The 20,461-nt window shown below is 40.6% G+C and overlaps 1 protein-coding gene across 1 annotated transcript in view; it reads left to right on the top strand.

Annotated features, from left to right (window-relative positions):
• The window catches only part of gad2 (glutamate decarboxylase 2), a 19,697-nt gene extending 614 nt beyond the window's left edge, over positions 1-19,083 (top strand). The window contains exons 1-16 of the mRNA XM_085419083.1: positions 1-174; positions 484-546; positions 695-838; positions 1,486-1,719; positions 2,976-3,066; positions 4,063-4,175; positions 4,858-4,973; positions 5,392-5,471; positions 6,648-6,702; positions 6,875-6,991; positions 8,893-8,957; positions 9,078-9,156; positions 9,246-9,395; positions 10,620-10,727; positions 12,051-12,140; positions 14,632-19,083. The exon at positions 1-174 is cut by the window's left edge and continues 614 nt beyond it. Of these exons, the coding sequence (XP_085275209.1) occupies positions 99-174; positions 484-546; positions 695-838; positions 1,486-1,719; positions 2,976-3,066; positions 4,063-4,175; positions 4,858-4,973; positions 5,392-5,471; positions 6,648-6,702; positions 6,875-6,991; positions 8,893-8,957; positions 9,078-9,156; positions 9,246-9,395; positions 10,620-10,727; positions 12,051-12,140; positions 14,632-14,805 (1,755 nt within the window). The 5' untranslated portion in view covers positions 1-98 and the 3' untranslated portion in view covers positions 14,806-19,083. The remainder of the gene's footprint in view (positions 175-483; positions 547-694; positions 839-1,485; positions 1,720-2,975; positions 3,067-4,062; positions 4,176-4,857; positions 4,974-5,391; positions 5,472-6,647; positions 6,703-6,874; positions 6,992-8,892; positions 8,958-9,077; positions 9,157-9,245; positions 9,396-10,619; positions 10,728-12,050; positions 12,141-14,631) is intronic.
• The last annotated feature ends 1,378 nt before the right edge of the window (positions 19,084-20,461 follow it).

Raw genomic sequence — 20,461 nt, 5'->3', positions numbered from 1 at the left:
ATTCAGCACCACATCGGCTCTGAACAGCTCCCGGTCGTCGCGTGTGGATGGGCTCTGTCGGTCTCCGCGCCTCCTGCAGCTCCTAACTACCGGCAACAATGGCATCACACGGGTTCTGGTCTCTTGGCGGAGATAATGCCGGGGCCAATACCGGGAGTCAGAGCCCGAGTACGCGTGAGTGGCTTTTTGTCTTCAAACCACATCCTGATGGACCGGGCGCAGTAATTCCTGAGCGTTGTCTCAAGCCAGTGCCCTGCATTCACCGAACCACCAGACAGGCCTTATAATAGGCAACAATCCTGCTTTCTTTTTTTTTTCTTTTTGCTTCTTTCTTTCTTCTTTTTCTCCACATGAGACATTTTTCGTGTATCTAAAGAGCTGTTTTATTCCAAGTTGCATGGCGCCTTTTGTGTTTCCCTAAACTTGGACTGAAGCTGAAGCCAGCACATCCCTTATCTGATTTATCCCACTTCTCTCTTTCAGCCAGGGCTTGGTGCCAAGCAGCGGCCCAGAAATTATCCGGAGGAATTGGATCGAAATTATGTGGTATGTTGGGGAAGGAGCGGGGGTGGGGGTGGAGACGGAGGGGAAGCTATTTTTAGGCAAACGTGCCAGCTATTTCCATCATAACTGTCTGGCCCTAGAGTAATAAAAATATATATATTTCGATGCTATTTTTTGTGGGTTTCCAAAGCGCTGCTAAATGTCGGGGAGGTGGAGAAAGCCGCCGAGCCGGGCGCCAAGCAGCCGCCAGAGACGGCTGCAGGAACCTGCAGCTGCAACAAATCCTGCAACTGCACCAAAGCTGCTGTGGGCTTCTCCGACCTCTATTCAACAGGTACGAAAGTGCACTGTGAAGCTGGATTAATTTTAAGATTTATTTTCTTCCCCGAGTCCAGACTTGGCTTTACATTGAGCAGTTTTCACTGTGCGAAGTAGGCTAGAAAATAGACATTGTTTATATACAATATTTGTATATAATCATCTTAACTATAAAAGGAAATAATCTCAAAATGCTTCTCAAATATTTGCATCTGATCGCACAAACTCCTGAGAAATGTTTGGCTGAAGTTATCCGCTTTAATCTCAATTTATAAAATAACACATTGTGTATTGGATGAATAGTTTTGTCCATCATTTTCATTTTTTCACCACATTCTGAAAGAGGAGTTATGTTGGTCTGTTCTCCTCAGAGAGGGGCTATTTCCGAGAGGTCACCTTCACCAGAATCGTGTGTTTTGATGTGTTGAGCGCAAAACACGAGATTTTCGTATAAAGCAGAATCAGTGTTCGGACGTGGAAACAATATGACATATTTATTTGTTTGTATGGAGGAAAAATTCAAAGACAAAAAAATAAATAAAACTTTGACTCGTGTAAATATGAATCTTAATATTGCGTGGGAGCATTTTTTTGCACACATTCCTCCGTCCTCAAATAAAAATCACAAAATGTCTCCACTGTAATCCACCCCCCCTCTCGCAGACCTGTTACCGGCCACGGACGGTGATACCAAAACGATGACCTTCCTGCAGGAAGTTGTGGATATTTTACTGGCCTACATAGTGGAGTCTTTCGACCGGGAAACGAAAGTTATTGATTTTCATTATCCGAACGAGCTGCTTCAGATGAACAACTGGGAGCTGCAGGACGAACCTGCGACTCTGGACGACATCTTGATCAGCTGTCGCGCTACATTGAAATACGCCATCAAAACAGGTAGGCCTGGGTATGATTTTATTGCATGCATGCAAATCAATAAATTCACTTTTTAATATACATATATGTTTATTTTAAAAAAATAGATGCTTCGGAGTGTTGGAAAAAATTTCCCCCCAGGCTGTATCATCACGCGCAGGCCTGAATCCCGGCCTTTCGCTCATCTTTGTGTGAAATCTGCCAAAATTCCAATATTCACGCATATAAATGGCAAATTAAAAACACGTTTACAATAAAATAAAAAGAAAAGCTGTATAAATTACAGAGAGCCACTGTGAAAATTATGTTACACCCTAAAAATTATTTAAAACTCGAGTTACTGCAAAACTAAACTGGAAACACGAAAGCGGTAAGCTTAAAAAACCGACCCGGAAAGAGAGAGGCAAACAAAGAAAACGTCTTTAACGTGTTCCGGGTTTAATAAATAAATAAATAAAATGATAAATGATGCCTATAAAGCATCAACACAGTTGTCCTCCTTTTCCTCCTCCTGACCACCAGACCGATAAATGCAGTGACGCAGTAAATCTGGTTCACCAAGTAGGAGATAATAGGCTAATAACCAGGCTTCATAGGCCAAGTCCATTATTCTCCCCTGAGTGACACACGCAGGGGGGGATTTACAGCAACGCCACAGGACAGATTTCAGCCTCCAAAAAAAAGAAAGAGAAAAACTGAAAAAATAGTTTATGGTGGTGATGAATATTTAACAACCTTAAAAACAATTAAAATCACACTGTAATGCAGATATGAGCAAAGATGTGAGGATTTCAATCATTTATTGTAACCATTTATCAGCAATTTTCCTCTGCTACGAGAAAAATGTTTATTATTATTATTTAGGAATTATATGGTGTTGAGAAGGACTTGCACCAGGTTTATAAGTACAGTTATATCTTCCTTCCTTAATTCCTTTGTCTTCTTTCTTTCTTTCTTTCTTTTTTTTTGCTTGATCACCCCCATAAATTACTCTTTATTTTAACGCCCGTGTTTATGACGCACACTGAGATCTAATCACGTGTCAGTGCTGTAACATGGTTTGTGTGTTTACCTTTTACATTACACCAAATGTTCTCATCATTTGGTGTTTTCATTCAGGTGGGTTTTTTTTAAGTTGACTCTGCAGCTACAATTCTAACCCGCAATTAAAGCGCTCAGAAGATGACAGCTTCTGCTCGCTAAGGAAAACCTTAAAATTGCAGCCATCTCACACTCCTCCTCTTTGCCTTCTCCATCCTCTGCTCCTTTCCCTTCAGCCCACCCCAGGTACTTCAATCAGCTCTCCACGGGATTAGACATGGTCGGACTTGCAGCCGATTGGCTAACATCCACCGCCAACACCAATATGTAAGTATGTGGCCTGCTTCATCGCGATTTTAAGCGGTGATAACGATAATGACAATGGATTCCATTTCCGGACCATCCGCGAGCAGTCTGCTCTGCGTCTGCATGGCCTGATAGCGCGCCTCCCCCCACCACCACCACCACCACCACACACACACACACACACACACACACACACACACACACACACACACTCAGTCATGGCAAATGAAAAGGGGTGAAATGAAAGGCAGGCCCCCACCCCTCAGCCCCCTCCTTGCACCCACAAGGCTCCCCCCTCTTCCCCCTCAGCCTTTTATCCCCCCCCCCCCCCCCCCCCCCCCCTTCACCTCTGATCCTCCTGGGGATTCAAGAGGAGAAAATTAGCTCTGAAATTAAATTCAGACTAATCTGGAGCTAATTTCACATGTGTGTTTTGGGGGAGATAAACTCTTTTGGCAACTGTGAGGAAATGAAAAGTAAACCTGCTGTTTACAGTGGAGGGAGGTTCAAATGAATACAGCCAATATCTTAATGCAAAAATATATTTAGAAATATATATATAGAAATATTAGGGAGCACACAACAGAGATGCAAGTTTTAAATAGGAGCAGGATGATGAAAATGTGGGAGTTCAAAATATTAAAGGAGTGCATTTTGTCAGTAAAATTTTGGGTGTTTGGCTTGAAAAAATATTTTCATGTGCATTTAAGTGTTTCTATATAAATGGAAAACACTTGAGAATGCATCAGAGCTGTTAAAATGTGTGCACACGATTGACAGTAATTCTGCACTTCTTCAAAAGTGAAGCCAGAAACCTCCAGACAACCTCAGAATCTGAGCATTTTTTAAATGAACCTCTGCACAGGCCAACGACAACCCTCCTTTCCTGAAACGTCCAAACTTCAGATTTTTAAAAAATAATGTCAGTTTAATGGCAGCTTTTTATTTGTTGATGAGTCACGATGGCACCGTGTTCATGTAACGAGCGCCATGTGATGCGTCTTGTGTAACGTGCAGGTTCACCTATGAGGTAGCTCCTGTCTTTGTGCTGCTGGAGTACGTCACTCTGAAGAAGATGAGGGAGATCATTGGCTGGCCGGATGGGCGAGGAGATGGCATTTTTTCTCCTGGTATGTTTGCATGGCAGGTGACGCAGAGTGCTCTGACACCCCTCTGTTTGACTGGAGATGGAACTGGCTGTATGTGTGTGTGTGTGTGTGTGTGTGTGTGTGTGTGTGTGTGTGTGTGTGTGTGTGTGTGTGTGTGTGTGTGTGTGTGTGTGTGTGTGTGTGTTGTAACGTGTCAATTTGCATTTTGATGATATAAATGGAACGTGTTTCAAAGCCAATTAGCATAAAATAATTTTCAGTTTAAGCCCCCTCCCCCTCACCCACCCCAATCTTTAATTTCTCCCATGCACTTCATAATGAGAGGCAATCATCGGAGAATTTACTGACAAAGCCTGTGATTGGCTGTGACATTGTGGACAGCGAGATGCAATTTTGGATGCTTTGTCATTTCTTGATATGCTCTTGATGAACAAAAGTTTGTTTTACATGAACATGGACATCTTGAAACAATGTAGCAGCCTACTTTTTTTTTTATCAGTAGTTTATTGGCTTACACATTTACCTAACAAGCAAAAGATTTGTGGTTCAATCCAAGGAGAAGACAGATTCCTTTGGGGTTGTGTCAGTAAACATGCAGAGCTATCTACTGTGGCAGCTCCTTGAGAATAAGGGAGCAATCGTTTAGAAACCCTGCATCACTCCCTGGAGACACGTCCCTAACTCAATCCTGTCTGTCCTCCAGGTGGTGCTATTTCTAACATGTACGCCATGCTGCTGGCCCGCTTCAAGATGTTCCCTGAGGTGAAAGAGAAGGGAATGTCATCCGTTCCCAGACTGGTGGCCTTCACATCCGAACATGTAGGCATCCGTGTTTAAAATCCGATTCCTCACGGCATCGTCAGTGTATGTCTGCTTGGCTCAAATGGTGAACACTGAACACTATTTGGACATTTCTTTAAGTCAAATGTCAAAAAATGTATCTTTCAGCTGCTAGAATAACACAAAAAAGATCTCATGGTAACTGTGGCTGTGCTTGATGTGTGACTACGTGTCACTTTAACTCCACCGCTGCTGATAAAAAGCTGACATTATGCACGTCGCATGCAGAAGGACACGAGGTGACTGGTGTGCATGTCACCTTCATCTTTAAAGGACAGCTGAAAGATGCTGTGAGGAAAAAAGCAATGAAATTACAAACAAATCTGTCATAAGACGTACATATTTACGGATCCGGTCACTCATTATCTTTTTTTCCCCCCTTGTCTTCAACTCTTAGAGCCATTTTTCAATCAAAAAAGGTGCAGCAGCTCTCGGCATTGGGACCGAAAGCGTGATCTGCATCAAAGCAGATCAAAGGTAAAACTGGCTTCAGTCGTGCATCATACTTCAGTTAAACCATGAGGCATATTCATTGTTTTTGATGTTAAAAACACTCGATATAGAAACAGTTATTATTGTATTATTGTGGAGAAACACTACAGCCTTCTAATCTTCACAAACTTGTTTTACCCAAACCAATAAGGCCTAAAGACCTGATAATGTTCACAAGTAACAGTAAAGATGTGTCTCTCCTGTTCAGCTTAGGATTCAAATTTATATTTCATCTTGTGACCCTTTAAAAGAAATCCAAACCCTAGACTGGAAAACACTCAATGATGTGTAACTACAATACTTAACAATGACTCATGACTATTTGTAACCTTATAATATGATATGAAATCCTTTATATATTACTGCTTATAGTTGTACTTAAAGGGACAGTTCCTCCCAAAATTACATTTATATTGTTTTCTCCCTCTCATCTGTGTTTCACTTTATCCATCTTATCTGTTTTGTGCTCAGTTTTGGAGAGATGTCTACCTCTTGAATCTGATGGAACTCTCCTCGAGGCGTTAAGAGCATCAAACAGAGTATCAGCATTGTCTCTTTCAAGTAATCGTGAATAGGTCAACCGAATAACCTACAAAACTGTTTCCGTTGCTCACATTCCCCAACCAACGGAAGCAGTAGCTAACATTAAACATTAAAGTCAAGAGAGGTGACATTAATGTTTACAGCGTGCCTGGAAGAAAATGGATGAGCGGGTGGACTTTGGCTTGTATAGTCGCAGTGTGAGCATTATGGGCTCTGGGGGTCCAAGTCCATCCATAAAGGTCACTGTGCCCCCTAAGCTGAATTCTACTGGCATTTAGAACTAAAAGTAAAATTAAGCAATAAAATTTGGCAATAAAAAAGTTTAATACCTCAAATGTTGTAGTAACAATCACGCCAGTGTTAATTATTAGGTTAAATACCAGAGTAAGTCAAGTCTTATGCCTCCCTGTCAAAGTTAGTTGCCCATCCACTCCATGTGCTCTGGTGCCGACGCTGTCCTGTCCCTTTAAGTAGAATTTCAAATGCAATACTTGCACTTATATTTTCTGTATTTCTGTTCCTGTGTTGCCTTTTGTTTTTAAGGTAGAGGCCTTCTTTGCCCACTGACAGTATGACAAACAACTTTAAAGCCAACTAAAGCTTGTTTTCCCTTTGCAGCGGTAAATTGATCCCAGCTGACCTTGAGAGGCGAATACTGGAGGCAAAACAGAAGGTAAGATGATGTACATTTATTACCCTGCTATAAATAGACAGATATGACTTCATACAGTTTTGATTTTATGGGGTGCGCTCGACTGAAACTGCAGAGATGATGAGGGAAATTTGGGAACATATTGTAACAACATAACGGCCTCATATGCAGTATTTTGGTTGCTCTTGTGCAGGGTTTTGTACCTTTCTTCGTAAGTGCGACTGCTGGGACAACAGTGTACGGAGCTTTTGACCCCCTCATTGCCATTTCTGACATTTGCAAAAAGTACAACATCTGGATGCACGTGGATGTGAGTAAAGCTTCCTGATTCATTTAAAGTGTCATATTGACCTTTCACATGTGGGATTTTTGGAGTGTTTGTGCACAAGAGGGATTTTAATGGAGGCATACACAGAAGCAAAGAGCTCACCTCTGAGTTTGACAAATCTATTATGTCTGTCTCGCCTCTAACTGCTTGCGGTTGACCCAGATAGAGAGCGCGCCATTTCCTATCTAACACTGGAGATTAGAAAAACTGGAACAGAGGCTGTAAATCATCTCCTCCCCTGACTTTACCATCATGGGCCGTCTCACTGAAGGAACTCTATCTCTTAATGAAAGTGATTTAGTCCTGACAGGGGGACACCTCTATTAAGAGCAATAAATGGCTTTGTCTGTCATCCCTCAACTAGCTGAGATGGGTAAAAAAAAGCACGCACGCACGCACGCACGCACACACACACACACACACACACACACATTGTGATTGTTAATCATTTTCATTGGTTTATCTGCTAAATTTTCTAGCTACAGCTCCCAGAAAGACATATACTCACTTATTAATGCACTTTATGTGGTACACCTTTGGTCCCCTTTTTGCCCTCAGGTCTGCCTTAATTCTTCCAAACATAGATTTAGCGAGGTGCTGGACACGCTCCTCAGGGGTGTTGGTCCCTTTTGACATCACACCATTGCACAGTTGCTGCAGATTTGTTGTCTCGACATCCATGCTGCTAATTTCCCATTTCACTCCATCCCAGAGGTCCCTATTAGATTGAGATCTGGTGACAAAAAGTCAAAGTTGTGCATTCAGAGATGCTCTGCTTCATACTTTGGTTATAACGAATAATTATTAGAGTTACTCTTGCCTTCGTATCTGCAGTGTGGCCATTCCGTTAAGACCTCTGACACCGGATATTTTTGCTTTTTCCGGCCATTCTCTTTAAACCTTAGAAATGGTTGTGTAAGAAAATCCTGATAAAACAGCAGTTTCTGAATTACTGAGTCTGACTCCAACAACCATCCCACATCAGTTAAATCACCTTTCTTCCCCATTTTGATGCTCAGTTTGAGCTTCAGCAGGTCATCTTGACCATGTCAGTGTCCATGACCACATCACTCAGATGTTGCCATGTGATTGGCTGATTAGATATATTCATTAGGAAGCACTTGAACAGATGCAGTGTATATATTCATAGACAAAACAGTGATATTAAAGTGTACTAATACTACTACTGTGTGTGTGTGTGTGTGTGTGTGTGTGTGTGTGTGTGTGTGTGTGTGTGTGTGTGTGTGTGTGTGTGTGTGTGTGTGTGTGTGTGTGTGTGTGTCACAAAAATAGTCCCTGTTGTGTTTTTAAAGCTTAAATATTAAATGAGGTTTGGCTAGTTGGCAGAACTTCTACAGAAATCAAAGGCTTTAGTGCTGGAGTGTTAAACATGTGGCCAGGGGGCCAAAATTGGCCCACCCAGGTGTCTAATCAGGCATTGTAGATGGCTTTGCAAAATAGGAAAAATGCAGAGGAGCTTGGCATACATGTTGGAGTATTTACTGTGTGAGTGGATGAAGTCAGTAGTACACAAACCATTAAATGACAGGAAATCGGATAGAAAATTTTTTTACAGTAAAAAAAAAACATTTTGTATTAATTAAAACAGCAATTCTTTTTTTAAACTTATGGCACAAAGTTCGGGTAATGAGCTGCCAGTATGATGTCTGTCATTTTGTGCTCAGACTTAATTTTTGAAAGTTTAACCACAAGGAGCAGTGCTGAGGTTTTTTTATTTACTACAGCAGTACTTCTTTGTATTGTGGTGGAAAGACTGAGACAGTTCATTTTTCTTAAGACGCGTCAGGATTTCACTATCAGTTTTATACATGGATGGTTTATTAAATGTGGATGCTAATGTCTTTCATCTCTTCGTGTTTCAGGGAGCATGGGGAGGAAGTCTGCTCATGTCCAGGAGACACAGGTGGAAGCTGGACGGAGTTGAGAGGCAAGTAACTGTTTTATGCGGTTTGGCCCCAAATGGGCAAATATTACAAGCTAATGAGCATTTGATATAACGTTGAATGATGGTTGGTTCTTTTTGTTTTGTTTTTTTTTTAAACTGCAGGGCCAATTCAGTCACATGGAATCCACACAAAATGATGTCCGTCCCTCTGCAGTGTTCTGCCCTGCTGGTCAGAGAGGAGGTAGGCCTCAAATTCTCAGCCCCATGCTGCGTGTTCCTGCTTTTGTTTATTGAGGTGATTCTGTAAATGCTCTGGCTCTCACTTCACAGGGTCTTATGCAGAACTGCAACCAGATGCACGCCTGCTACCTATTCCAGCAGGACAAACACTACGATCTTTCTTACGACACCGGAGACAAGGCGCTGCAGTGTGGACGTCATGTGGACATCTTCAAGCTGTGGCTCATGTGGAGAGCTAAGGTAATATAAATATAAATATAAATATAAATATAAAGTTTGATGATTGTAAGCAGCTATTAATAGGGTATAAATAATAATAATATGCTAGAACACTATAATCAATGAAGATTGGTGTACCGTCTGCAAAAATGTATATATTTGGCAGCATGGGTCTGTTCTGGGACCTCCTTGGCCTTCTGCATCGTTACATGGAAAGCTAGAGGCAGGGAGAGCAGCAGCAAGACCTCACCTTTGATTGATAAAGTGATGGCATGCTGCTACAGAGCAGAAATAAATAACAACAGCCATACTGTTAAGTCAGACACAGCTAGAAAAGGAAGAGCTGTGGATCCAGATGTGTTGCAAAGCAGCTTGCAGATTTAAGGATGTTAAACTGTCTTAAAAAGTGCATCTTGTGCAAGATTTGTCAGACTAATGGTTAGAAGAGTATCAGATGAACCATCAGCTGATGCTGGCTGTCATTAAGCTAATCCAGCTGTTGTCAGACTGTTGCAAATGCTTTCTCTCTTTTCAGTTAATTAAGCTGCTTCCACTTGTTTCACTTTTCATCTTCGTTTTGGCTCTGCTATATTATATTAATGCATTTTTTAAAAAAAATTCTTATGCATAGATTATATATGAAAGCTTCTCAAAATTTCAGTCATTCACCCTTCTAAGAAAATGTGTCAAAACTCAGAGAAAAACTTTGTGAGTTATTAAGTCAAAACTAAAAATAAAAACCTGAAATTTTGAATTATGGACGTCAAATAAATTAAATGACGGAAACTGAGTTTAATTTCGGAGAAGAGGACAAACTCTGAGATCCTACAGCAACTTCTAAATGTCTTTTATTTGTTTGTTGTCATTTTAAAATTGCTTTTATACTTTAATCTATATACTAATATATATTAATTCAGTATTTATTTATTGTTTGAAAGTGTCTTGTGTCGTGGATATGTGACATCAGGTGGGGGGAAAGCACCACTTTTAAGTTTTATGGACCAAATAAGATGCCACACAGGCCCCATTTCCAGGGACCAGATGACCAGATTTAAATCACATGGTCAAATATTCAACCTATCCTTGTTGGTCACTCATTGGCTAAAATGCATTTGGCTGCATATGTAACACGTTTTAGATTGACCCTGATGAAGCCCAAAGCCAAATGTTCTCTATACTATATAATAAATTTATATACTGCTGTGGAGTTTGAGCAATTACAGATAAACATCTTTTCTTTGACAGGGCACCATTGGGTTCGAGGCTCAGATTGACAAGTGTCTGGAGCTGTCCGAGTACCTCTACAACAAGATTAAAGACAGGGAAGGATACGAGATGGTCTTTGATGGCAAAGTATGTTCACATTCATCTTTCACTCTCTCTAAAGGATAATTCATCTGCAGTCACACAATCATGGAAAAGTAGCTGACATTAGCCCATGTCGCTCCTTTTTCCTCAGTGTCATTATTGCTGACTTGATTTCCATGCAGAGTGTTCTGGCTTTGAGTTGGATGAATGCCATTTTTACCTCCAGATGCCAGTGTAATGTGCTGCTATTATGTTTAATGAATAGCATAACGGCCCATAATTGCTCATATGCATATGAATAGCGTGGTGTCTGAAATATCCTGCACTAAACTGAAGTACAACACAAACATATGTGGGTATGAAGAAAACTCTCTTATGAAAGGGGTGCTTGGACACATGGGGTAATTTATTATGAAAGCTCTTTAATGTTTCAAGCCTTATTGTTTTCCTGCTGAGCCCCAAAAAGGCTATGAGCATCATAACCCAGAGGGGGATGAGAAAAAGCCAAGTCCTCTGGGCAATGGCCCAGGTGCTCACTTGTCTGTGCCTTCCATTGAGCCATTACATCAATCTGATGTTGAATATACTACAGCCAAACCAGCCCAGCTGTATAAATGAGGCTGGTGTGCATGGTTAGTCAGCTGTTGGTAATGAATGCCCTTCCGCTCTTATGCAGACAGGCAGGCGGGGAGTTCTTGCAGGGATTCGGGTGCCAGAAAATAGCACTGTGAGGAGCTTTCAGACATCTAGTGACAGAAGGCACGCTACCTGTCCGATGCTGTGAACTCATATTGGATTGTTGCTCTGGGATGCAAATCAGCATTTTCATTCAAAATCAGTTTGGCTTAGGATACAAGCATTTTAATGTCATAAGATTTCTGCAGGATTTTAGGCATGAATAGCTTTGAATTCTACAAAACGGCTGTATACCATGTTTAAACTGCGTGTATAAAGGTGTAGGTATATGTAATACGCACACAGACTGTATATAAAAGATGGACATAGCCGCCTCATCCATGTTGAATCCTTAATTTTCAGAATTGGTTAGTGCTAAATTATATCACGTCTGCTGTCTGGCCCTGCCTACTATATTTTTTTTACTTTGTCATATATAATTAAATTCATAATTCGCCATTACATAAAAAAGTAGAACATATTCTGCACCAGGGTCATTTTGAAGTTTTAAAGATATGCACACCAAGACCTGCTCTAAAATTTAATGGGCTTATGAGTAATCATTACTCTCGTGAACGCCAAGATAAATCAGCATTTTTTTAAATTATTATTTTTTATACAACTGCACTCAGTCGCTGTTTGTTTTTCCTCAGTTTATTCCTCTGATATCTTGTTGTCTGTGTGTCCCCTCAGCCTCAGCACACCAACGTCTGCTTCTGGTACCTGCCGCCTGGCATCCGCTACATGGAGGACAAAGAGGAGAGAAAGAAACACCTGCACAAGGTGGGTACTCTCAGATAAGGAGTCTCACTGTAGTATCTCCCCAACACAACTTTCACGAGCCCCGTCATTCATATCCAGCTCGACTATCACACATCTTTCTAATTAGGGGCAGCTTATACTCAGGATTAAAATAATACTTTGCCCTGCACATGAGGAGAAAAAAATGGCAGCGGTCTTAAACAGGACACAGAGTACGGGTTAAAAAGAAGTGAGGCTTTTCAGCTGGCTAATGTGCTGGCCATTCAGAGGATACCACAGCAGCAGGGGCCTCATAATTGACAATCAGGACAAACAGATGGCGTTCATGTCTGCTATACAAAGACCACTTCTCTCTCTTCTCTCTCTTCCTGTTGACTAGAAATCGTTACCAGCTTCATCATTGCTCTGCAAATGCAGATGTTTCCCTTTGTTTTCTTTGAAAAATTACTTGAAAAAACACCATGGTCATGCTTCACCGAGTAGACAGACTGACTGGACAGCTTTCCACACTCTGACTCTGAGCCTGAGGGGTGATGTAATGCTGCCAGATTAGCACTTTGAGGAAGAGCTGAGAACTGAAGGAGCCCTCATCAGTTTCCACGTGTCTTAATGACATCCTCTAATGGATGAGGAGAATGGGAGGAACTGTTAAAAGATTGATTTGAGGGAAATCAGCACACAGTAAATTATTTTGCAGCAAGCACGCCAACTGCAGTGAGACACCTGCAAGACATTAGGAAAGAAATGACTGATTATGTGATGAGAGCTGTATGGAAACAACTAACTAATCTAGCAGGCAGTAATCTGAAACTGAAGCCAACTTCCTCGAGAAGTTAGCTGAGTGTTAAAGCCTGTTTTGGTAATACCCACAGACTTATTAAAATTCTTGCACGATTATTCTGGGTCATATGAGCCACGGTTAACTTAAGCCCTTAAGCTAAAGCTGCACTCAAACTGTCACTTGAACTTGCTGGATCTCATCTGCATATCCTGAAGTTGGTCACGACGAAACCTTTTTATACAAATCCTCTAACCAACCAAGCCCTAAAAATGATATTCCAGAGACACAGACGCAGAGGAGTTTTCTCTCAGTGAGCCGTCTAACAGGCCGAGCGTCGGTCAAAACGAGCACTGAGAGTTTCAGACATGAAATTGAATCTGTCGCCGCTCATCACTGCAAAGAATCTACACCAGCATCGTGACTCTGCTGTACAAAATCAGATGAGCATCACCCCTGGCTTCACTCTTAGAGATAACCTCTCAGCATGGCAGGAGCAGCAGTCATGGGGCTGTGCACCCAGCTGCTGTTACATTTAGCTGTCAGATCGATGGGGGGTAAATGACCTACATGGTCTGTAGGTCTGATGAACCTGGGAAGAACTTTGACTTGTATAAACAAACAAGCACCCATTTAGATCCGATTACACAGAAAGAGAAGTAGTCAGGCAATACTCTCCCAAACTGTTCCTGCAATTTGAGTTAGACGACTGTTAACAACCATGTAAAATGTAAAAACACGAACTAAATGCTAATAAAATGGGATATGTGATATGTGAAAAAAAGTAGTTCTGCAATCAAATCATTTAAAGTACTGAGAATAAAATATTATTTTCCTACATTTTTATTTGAGAAATTTAAAAATGCAAGTAAACAGTGATTTTATTAAATGCTGACACAAAATTTATGAGAAAATGTCAAGATCCTACAGTCGTGCAGGGTTTGCTGAATTCTTGTTCTTTAATAGTTTTGTGTTTCTTTTTTTTTAGTTTTGTTTAGGTTTTGTTTTGCTCTTGAGCACTTTTAGCCTTTAGGTGTCATTATATTTGAGTTCTGTTTACTGTATGCATTATTGCAGCTTTATTTGCCTCGTTGGTATTTCCCTTCATCTCCTCATCTCGTTCCATCTCTTCTGTTAAGTTCACTCGAGTTCTGTTTGTCCTTATTTGAATATATTTCCTGTTTTTGTTTTGTGGTTGTTTGTCTCCTGTGTTTTGCATTTAGTTTTATTTCCCCTTCAGCCTCGTTAGAAAATTAATAAACTGCTGTAGTAATCTGCACAAAAAGAGTATGAGTTGACGTAGATAGAAGAAGGACACAAAATGACCATAAACAAACTCAAAACAAACACAAAGTCAGGATATAGTCTGAGGATATCCTTTCTCACATTTAACACTAAATAGAGGACAGTCCACTTCAGGCCCGCTCTATTTATTGAAAATACTGTGTGCTGGTCTGGGTGTTTCTTGCTTAGAGCACGCAGGAGGTAAGACACGTAACGCTGTGAATTCACAGGATGCTTACCTGCTTACCTATTCTTTGTTAACATGCTTAACTTTGCAAAGCATCTAGCTGTATAGCTCACCATGTTTGTGAGGTACGGTTGGGAGACTTTTTCATTTGCGCCCAATGGCCCATTTTGTCTCTGCCCTGACCTTCTGTGTATCTTTCACATATTTTATTCTCTCTTCCTGAAGGAACAGCAATTCATGCTGTATTTGTTGCATGTTGTCAGGTGGCTCCCGTCATAAAAGCCAGAATGATGGAGTACGGGACAACTATGGTGAGCTACCAGCCACAAGGGGACAAGGTCAACTTCTTTCGCATGGTGATCTCAAATCCTGCTGCTACCTTTGAGGACATCGACTTTCTTATTGAGGAGATTGAACGACTTGGCCAGGATCTATAAGACACATCTCTCCAAATCCTCTTGTACTTTTCCCCTTGACGGATGAATTGTTTGTCGTGAATGTACTGGTAAACTTATTTTCTTTTCTCTCAATCTTTCCTCCAAAGTCTCATATTTAAGAGTATATTTGAGACAAAAGATCTGCAGATATATCCATATATTACGTATTGTAGCTTTGCCGTGGGCTGACTTGGTCCAAAGCTATGTAAAAGTGCTTCTGTCTGCTTCTCCTGTAGTGTAGTAGATCCCAGAGTAGTGTAAGTGACGTAACGTTATATGTAATTTTTGTGATATGAAATGCTTGTGCAATAAGTCGATGAGAAAGAGTTTATTTCTCAATCATTTCTCATTTGCCGAGTCCGTTGTTAAGTGCCAAACGTGGTTGTGTTCTATTGTAACTTTAAAGCATTTTAAACTTCTCATTTAAAACAAAAATAGCACTTCACCTTACCTCAGCTTAATCAACTGCCTTTACATCTGCACATTACACTCAAAGCAGGGCAGAACTCCTTCTCTTACCTGGTGTTGTTACGCAGTTCCAGCACATGTTAAAGACATAACCCAGCCAGAGCAGACTGCATGATGGAAACGTGAAAACAGAGCAGTTCAAAGCATTTACAATCAAGCCAGTTCACCACCCATCACCTCTGCCTTTGACAGTTCAACCTGCAGCTCATGATGCTGCTCTGCTTATTGATTATTAAGACTTTTTTACTCTCTTTCTAATATGTTTAGGCGATAAAGGCTTGTAAAACCCATGTCGCTGGACATTGTTGACTTGCTACATGAATACATCGAAATGGGATCCATTTCCATCCTTGCTGTATAATTAGCTTTGCTCCATATGTTAGAATGAAGATCGGCACTTGAGCTATAATCCTTAAGTTTCCAGTGTATTGAACGGCATTGAATAGATTTCAGATTTTCTGCAGTAGTCATCAACTGTATTTGTGTCCTGTTACTGTTGCTATGTGTGGTAGTAGTACCAGTTGTTTTCCAAAGCATTTCACCTAACAACCTTATTTTTTCATTGCATATTTGACAGACTAACTGCTGAAAGCCAATCTGCTGCCTCCAGGGGCCATTACATACATGTATTCATTTCCTTGGACTGAGTAGCACACCAAGGTAGTAGTTGAGTAGACTTTTTTTTTTTCTCTTCTTGGAAAGGACACCAACTGTGCACATGACCAGACATGTCCAAGGGTCTACAGTTTGCTTTATGTAGACTGTGTTGGGAACATTAGTTTAGTCCAAACAACATAATGAGTCTAATGTAAATTACTTCAAATTCTCTTAGAATTCTTCTTGACCGCTTGACATTTTCATTTTAAAGGAGGACAAATTAGGTAATTGTTTGACTATTTGATCACAACCCTGATGTTTCAATACAGCTCCCAAATTAAATTCATTGCTCAGTAGAGGTATACCCCAAATACGTAGGGTTACCTTCCTGCCAGCCTGCATCATTAACTCACATCTTTGAGACTTGAAAAGGGGAAGACGTACAAAGAAGCATGTTGAAATTTAGTCCTTGCCTTGTTTCTTTTGCACAACAGTATATGGGAAGTATGTCCAATTGATCATTTAGGCAAAGTGCTACCAAGGTGCCCCAAAGGGCATCATAGCCCTGGCTTCACTGCATGCCCACTGCCATTTATATACAGGGAATTTGCAGTACTAAAGATTCACTATGAATGGATCTGTTATCTAACTTTGTGGATATTCCTTGTACAGAGAGTCTATGTCAACGTTTGGCAAAAAATGCCTATATATATTTTGTTTTATTTAAAATGTTACAAATGAATTGCTTTTTAGTGCTGGTTGCAGTGAACCTACTGGAACTTGGATGTTACAGGGTACATGGTGCATTGCCCAGGTGGCAGTTTAAGTCATATCCCCTTTTTTCGCCCCATCAGGTTCTTTAATTCCAGTACCATCTCTGGGCACTGCTCCCAAAGCTTTGTGGCACCGAATTGCCGCTAGCCTGCCAAATAAACCAGGACAGAAATCTTAAGGATTATAACTTTAAATATGAAAGAAAAGATTTTCTTTTTGTAGTCATGCTTTTGAATGAGCACTTACTGAAAGGTTGTGGATCTTAAGAAACCAAGAATTGGGCAATAATGGGGTATTGTTGGGATATAGGATCTTAACCTGATTTGCAGCTACTGTATACCTGACATTACTTGCACTAAATCACTGTTGGGAGGAGCTGCATCCCTTTGCATTGCAACTGAGATTTTGTCTTTCTGCATTCACAAGCAATATTTGAGTATGGGTCCAATATATATATCTATATATATATACATACGCATATATGTATCCTGCATAATATCAAAAGGATCAATAGTAAATGATAATCAAGTTTCCAGACCAAACCCATGGTAGTTTGCAAAAAACAAGGACAAAAAAAGAAACCTGGAGTAAAAGCACGCTTATCGTAGGCGGGTTAGTTGGAATGTGAACCCTGATTTATCAGGCAGAGGTTCTGTAGCATTTTCATTAGAACAAGTTAGAAAAGCACAATTATAGCTCAACATGGTCGGTCAGTGAACAATCACTTTTGATCATAGACTGTAAATAGTATTTCAAGATGTCCTAAGTACATATCTTTGTGTATACATACGTGTATATAAGCCATTTAACCAGAGACTATTTGTGAGGTAAAGTTCTTCATATTTTCTCTATCTCCAATATAGATTACCTGTATTTTCATCCGGTTTGTCCAAAAGGCTTTTTTCCTTGTGTGTATGTATGTATGTATGTTCGATACTTGATTTGTGACTTCTAGCTATTTCAAAGATGTGTTTCAGGGACTGGCTTTAAAGAAATTGATAGATTTTACTTTGAAATACTTCCAAGTCTTACTCAGAGACTTGGGTGTTTGGATTTTCAATGAATATGCAAAGCCATTTTGACTCTGAAGCCCCGTGTTTTTCGTGCACAAGTGATACTTGACGGTATGTGCCAACTGTGTACCTTAGTGTGTTTGTAAGTGTGTTGCCTTAGTATGAATTTTTCAGTATTGTCTAGTTTTCCTCCAAATGGGAGGTTGTGCACTTTAGAGTATACACATGATCAAATAACGTGCAATGTCCGATGGTTGTCCATAAGTTGATGTTTAAAAAAAATTCTACTACTCAAGATATGTAATTTAAGCTCTTTGGTCTGAATGTGCACTGAATCGAGGGTCTGCCAGAAATGAAAGGATTTAATTTTTTCTCAGTTTGTAGATATTGTAAAGCTTCTCCTTTAAATGTTTTACATCTCAACGGAGAGTTGCCTAAAGTTTCAAATTTTTACTTTCTGTTTCGCCCCAAACCAAAATTGGCTTCCACACTGTGACACAGACAGCATGATTTATTACAGCGACAATAAAATCTCTCTTTGGTAGTCTCGGAAAGCCAGACACTTTGTTTCTCTTGCTGCTGCTGCTAGACTTGCTTCCTTTGCACGACATGCATGCGATGCCTTGCCTATCCAGCTTGTTTGATATACAGTCTCCTATATATCTATTTATATCTATCTCTCTCTATATATATACATATATACAGTTTGTGTAGCTCCTGTAATTAGCTTTAGTGTCTGATGTATAGCTTAGCTTGTAGATTAGTGCTGTCGCTCTAGCCTTTACATGTGATCTCTGTGTCTTGAGCTTCCTGTAAAGTTTCTTTGTGCCGCCAGCATGCTAACCTCGCCTAGCATTGTACTCCTCTCCGCGCTTGATCTGACTTTCTCTATCCTCTGTCTTTCTGCTTGAAGACTGTCGCAGCTCTGAACGTAGCGTATTATATCTATATGTGTAGTCCCTCAGCATGTCTTTCTGAAAGCTCCTCTCTGCTCTGCGCCTGTACGACCTTTTTCTCTCTTTCTCTTCCGCTTCGCCCTCTGGTAGCAGTGACAACGTATCCTCGCGCTTTCCTCTGACGTTTCTCGGCTGCCCGCTGTCGTTCTGTTCGCGTGTCTGAGACGGTGTGTTGGCATGTGTCATGGTGCCCACAGTGTCACCGTTTCTGATGTTTGTTTCACAAAGGCCCTTGACTCTGTGGGATGTATGCGAAATAAATTTAACTTAGACTTTAACAAATATATAAGGAAAAATTAGACCCTAGTTTCTTGCTTATGAGAAATATTGTTTATAAGAACAGTTAAAACTCCCAGTATTCAGAGTGCAGATCATTTCACTGAATATGGTGCAATTTTGAATCATACATTCTGCAAACTGCTGTGCTGGCTTTATCAAACGTTCATTTGTCCTGAACTATATGTTGCTCTTGGGAAAATAGAAATAAATATTGCCAAAACAAACAAAAAAGTGTGAGTCTCTGTTATTTTTACTCAAACCTACAGTTTTATGAGTATACTCATTGTAGCCTGCAGCACTAATGAGTCCTCAAACATAGTGAATGGAGCCAAATGGCTAAAATATCTAAACCTGCTTTCAGACAAAAAGCTGTAAAATTTTACAGTATACACTCAGGGCCACTTCATTAGCAACACTCTGTGGCAGCAACTCTGAATGTCACACAGTTGGGATTTTCCCAGATTTCAGCAAATATGCCATCATCTGAACTTCTCTGGGTGAAAATGCCGTATAGCAGCAGAAGACCACACTGGGTTCCTCTGGTCAGCTAAAAACCATCGTCTGCTCTGATGAGTCTCGATTTCTTGGTAATAAGATGAGAATATGAACACATTGATGCAACCTTGGACTATTGTGATCCCGTGCTAGTGTTGTTCCTAAATCATCATAATGATGATCGTCCAGGATCAGCATTACAAGTAACCAATGACTTTCTCTGAACAGTCTGTGAAGGTTCGTAGTTTAAGGAGCTTGCAAAGAAAAGCATCTGGACTTCTTTGCTTGAAGACGGTTCACCTCTCATCTGAGAAGCTTCTTCAGTTCTAAGGTCAAATGGTGGAGAGGCCCAGATTTAAGCCCTGTGGGAGTGTCCCTCACGAGCCAAGGTGTGAAAATGGGTGTAGGTCACAATCAGCCAGGGTTTCAGGTGAGCTCATTGTGAAACCTAGCCCTACCCTATCATGTGATTTCCTGAGGTCAGATGGCCCAGGATGTGAGTGGGCATTAAGGCATCTGGGAAGGGATCTCAAAACTGGATTATAGATGACAGACACTTGGTGTCGAAAGCCACCGCCTCTGTTCAAAGATGGTCGTTCACAGTGGACACAGATGGCTTCTTTCACTCCTCTTTCAAGCCATCTGTCTTCTCTGTCCAAAATGTGAACACTGGTGTCCTCAAAAGAGTGACCTTTGTCCTTTAGATGCAGATGGACAGCCAAGTCTTGTCCCGTCGAGGAGGCAAAATTTGACCTTAGAACTGAAAAAGTTTCTCGGATGAGAGGTGGAACATCTCCAAGCAACTCAGAGAAAGTCCAGACGCTTTTCTTTCCAAGCTCCTTAGACTTAGCAGTCAGTTAGCATTAGCAAAGAATTTAAATGAAAAAGAATTTATACGCTATTAAAACCTATCCTTAGCAAACTGACATGAGTAAAGTAAATCTGGCTGACAGCAAACCTAACTTGATAATCTATTTATTTCATTAGATACATTGATAAAGAAAATAATCAAAATGATTACCATGAACAAAGGCATATCTTTTGTTTTTCCATGCAGCGCAAAGCTATGACATC

This window comes from Rhamphochromis longiceps, linkage group LG9 (assembly GCF_057381845.1).
Source record: "Rhamphochromis longiceps isolate RC_006_pf linkage group LG9, R_longiceps_female_GT1.1, whole genome shotgun sequence".
Lineage (NCBI taxonomy): Eukaryota > Metazoa > Chordata > Actinopteri > Cichliformes > Cichlidae > Rhamphochromis > Rhamphochromis longiceps.
This window is presented reverse-complemented; position numbering and strand designations above follow the sequence as displayed.